The 1,005-nt window shown below is 39.1% G+C and overlaps 1 protein-coding gene across 1 annotated transcript in view; it reads right to left on the bottom strand.

Annotated features, from left to right (window-relative positions):
- LOC106878996 (uncharacterized) overlaps positions 1 to 1,005 on the bottom strand; it is a 20,722-nt gene that overhangs the window by 5,584 nt on the left and 14,133 nt on the right. The window contains exons 19-20 of the mRNA XM_014928377.2: positions 659 to 781; positions 385 to 502 (exon numbers count right to left, since the gene is read on the bottom strand). Of these exons, the coding sequence (XP_014783863.1) occupies positions 385 to 502; positions 659 to 781 (241 nt within the window). The remainder of the gene's footprint in view (positions 1 to 384; positions 503 to 658; positions 782 to 1,005) is intronic.

Genomic DNA, 1,005 nt, shown 5'->3' with positions numbered 1-1,005 from the left:
TCCAAATGGGTTTCAGACGTGTTTGACCTCCATACACATTATATATATATATATATTTATATATGACGAGCTTCTTTCAGTTTCCGTCTACCAAATCCACTCACAAGGCATTGCTCGGCCCTAGGCTATAGTAGAAGACACTTGCCCAAGGTACCACGCAGTGGGAATGAACCCGGAACCATGTGGTTGGTCAGCAAGCTACTTACCACACAGCCACTCCTGCGCCTTAACCAAAGGGGTTAACACCCTGTTGCTTGTATTCACTTGTATGCCTTGTACTCTAAGAGCCAAGTACAGGACAGCATCCCTCGAAAGGGTTCAAGGAATAACAACAATAATAACATTAAAAAAAAACATAAATACAAGTATGTTTGTAATACAAACCTTGAGATTCAAAGAAATATGGGACACCCAAACAGCTTAGATATTTCTTCAAAGGACTGGGATTATAAGAAGGGGTCTGGGGATCAACTGTCACAGCACCAATATCAAAGCGAGTTCCCTAAAATAAAAATGAATAAGGAGAAAAATATTTTTCTAAAAAATTTTAAAATGGCGAAAAGATGTGGGAGGGAATTTCTAAAGAGTAAGAGAAGATGGAAGAGGTTTTGGTGCTAGTAGTGGTAGTAACAATGATAATAATAAAATAGGATTTTACCTTGCTTTTAGCATAGAACTGATATTGATGAAGAATATGCAACATGGAGAGGGAATCTTTACCCCCAGAAAGGCACAACAATATTCGATCCCCATCTTGTATCATATTGTAGTCTGCAATAGCCTGGAGCAATAGAGATAGAAATACATACATATTACAGTAAAAGAACAGTGTGGTGGGGGGTATGATGAGGGCAGGTCCTTCGTATCTGAAGACCATGAGGAAAGAGCAACATGGCTTCATGTAGCTATGTAAAAATGGTCCTTCATGTTGCAGGGCTTTTGTTCCTGCCTGTGTTTAGTAGCTTTAAAGTGAGAGTCAATGAATACAATCCTGTCAGACTCTTT

The sequence above is a fragment of the Octopus bimaculoides genome, chromosome 30 (assembly GCF_001194135.2).
Source record: "Octopus bimaculoides isolate UCB-OBI-ISO-001 chromosome 30, ASM119413v2, whole genome shotgun sequence".
Classification (NCBI taxonomy): Eukaryota; Metazoa; Mollusca; class Cephalopoda; order Octopoda; family Octopodidae; genus Octopus; species Octopus bimaculoides.
This window is presented reverse-complemented; position numbering and strand designations above follow the sequence as displayed.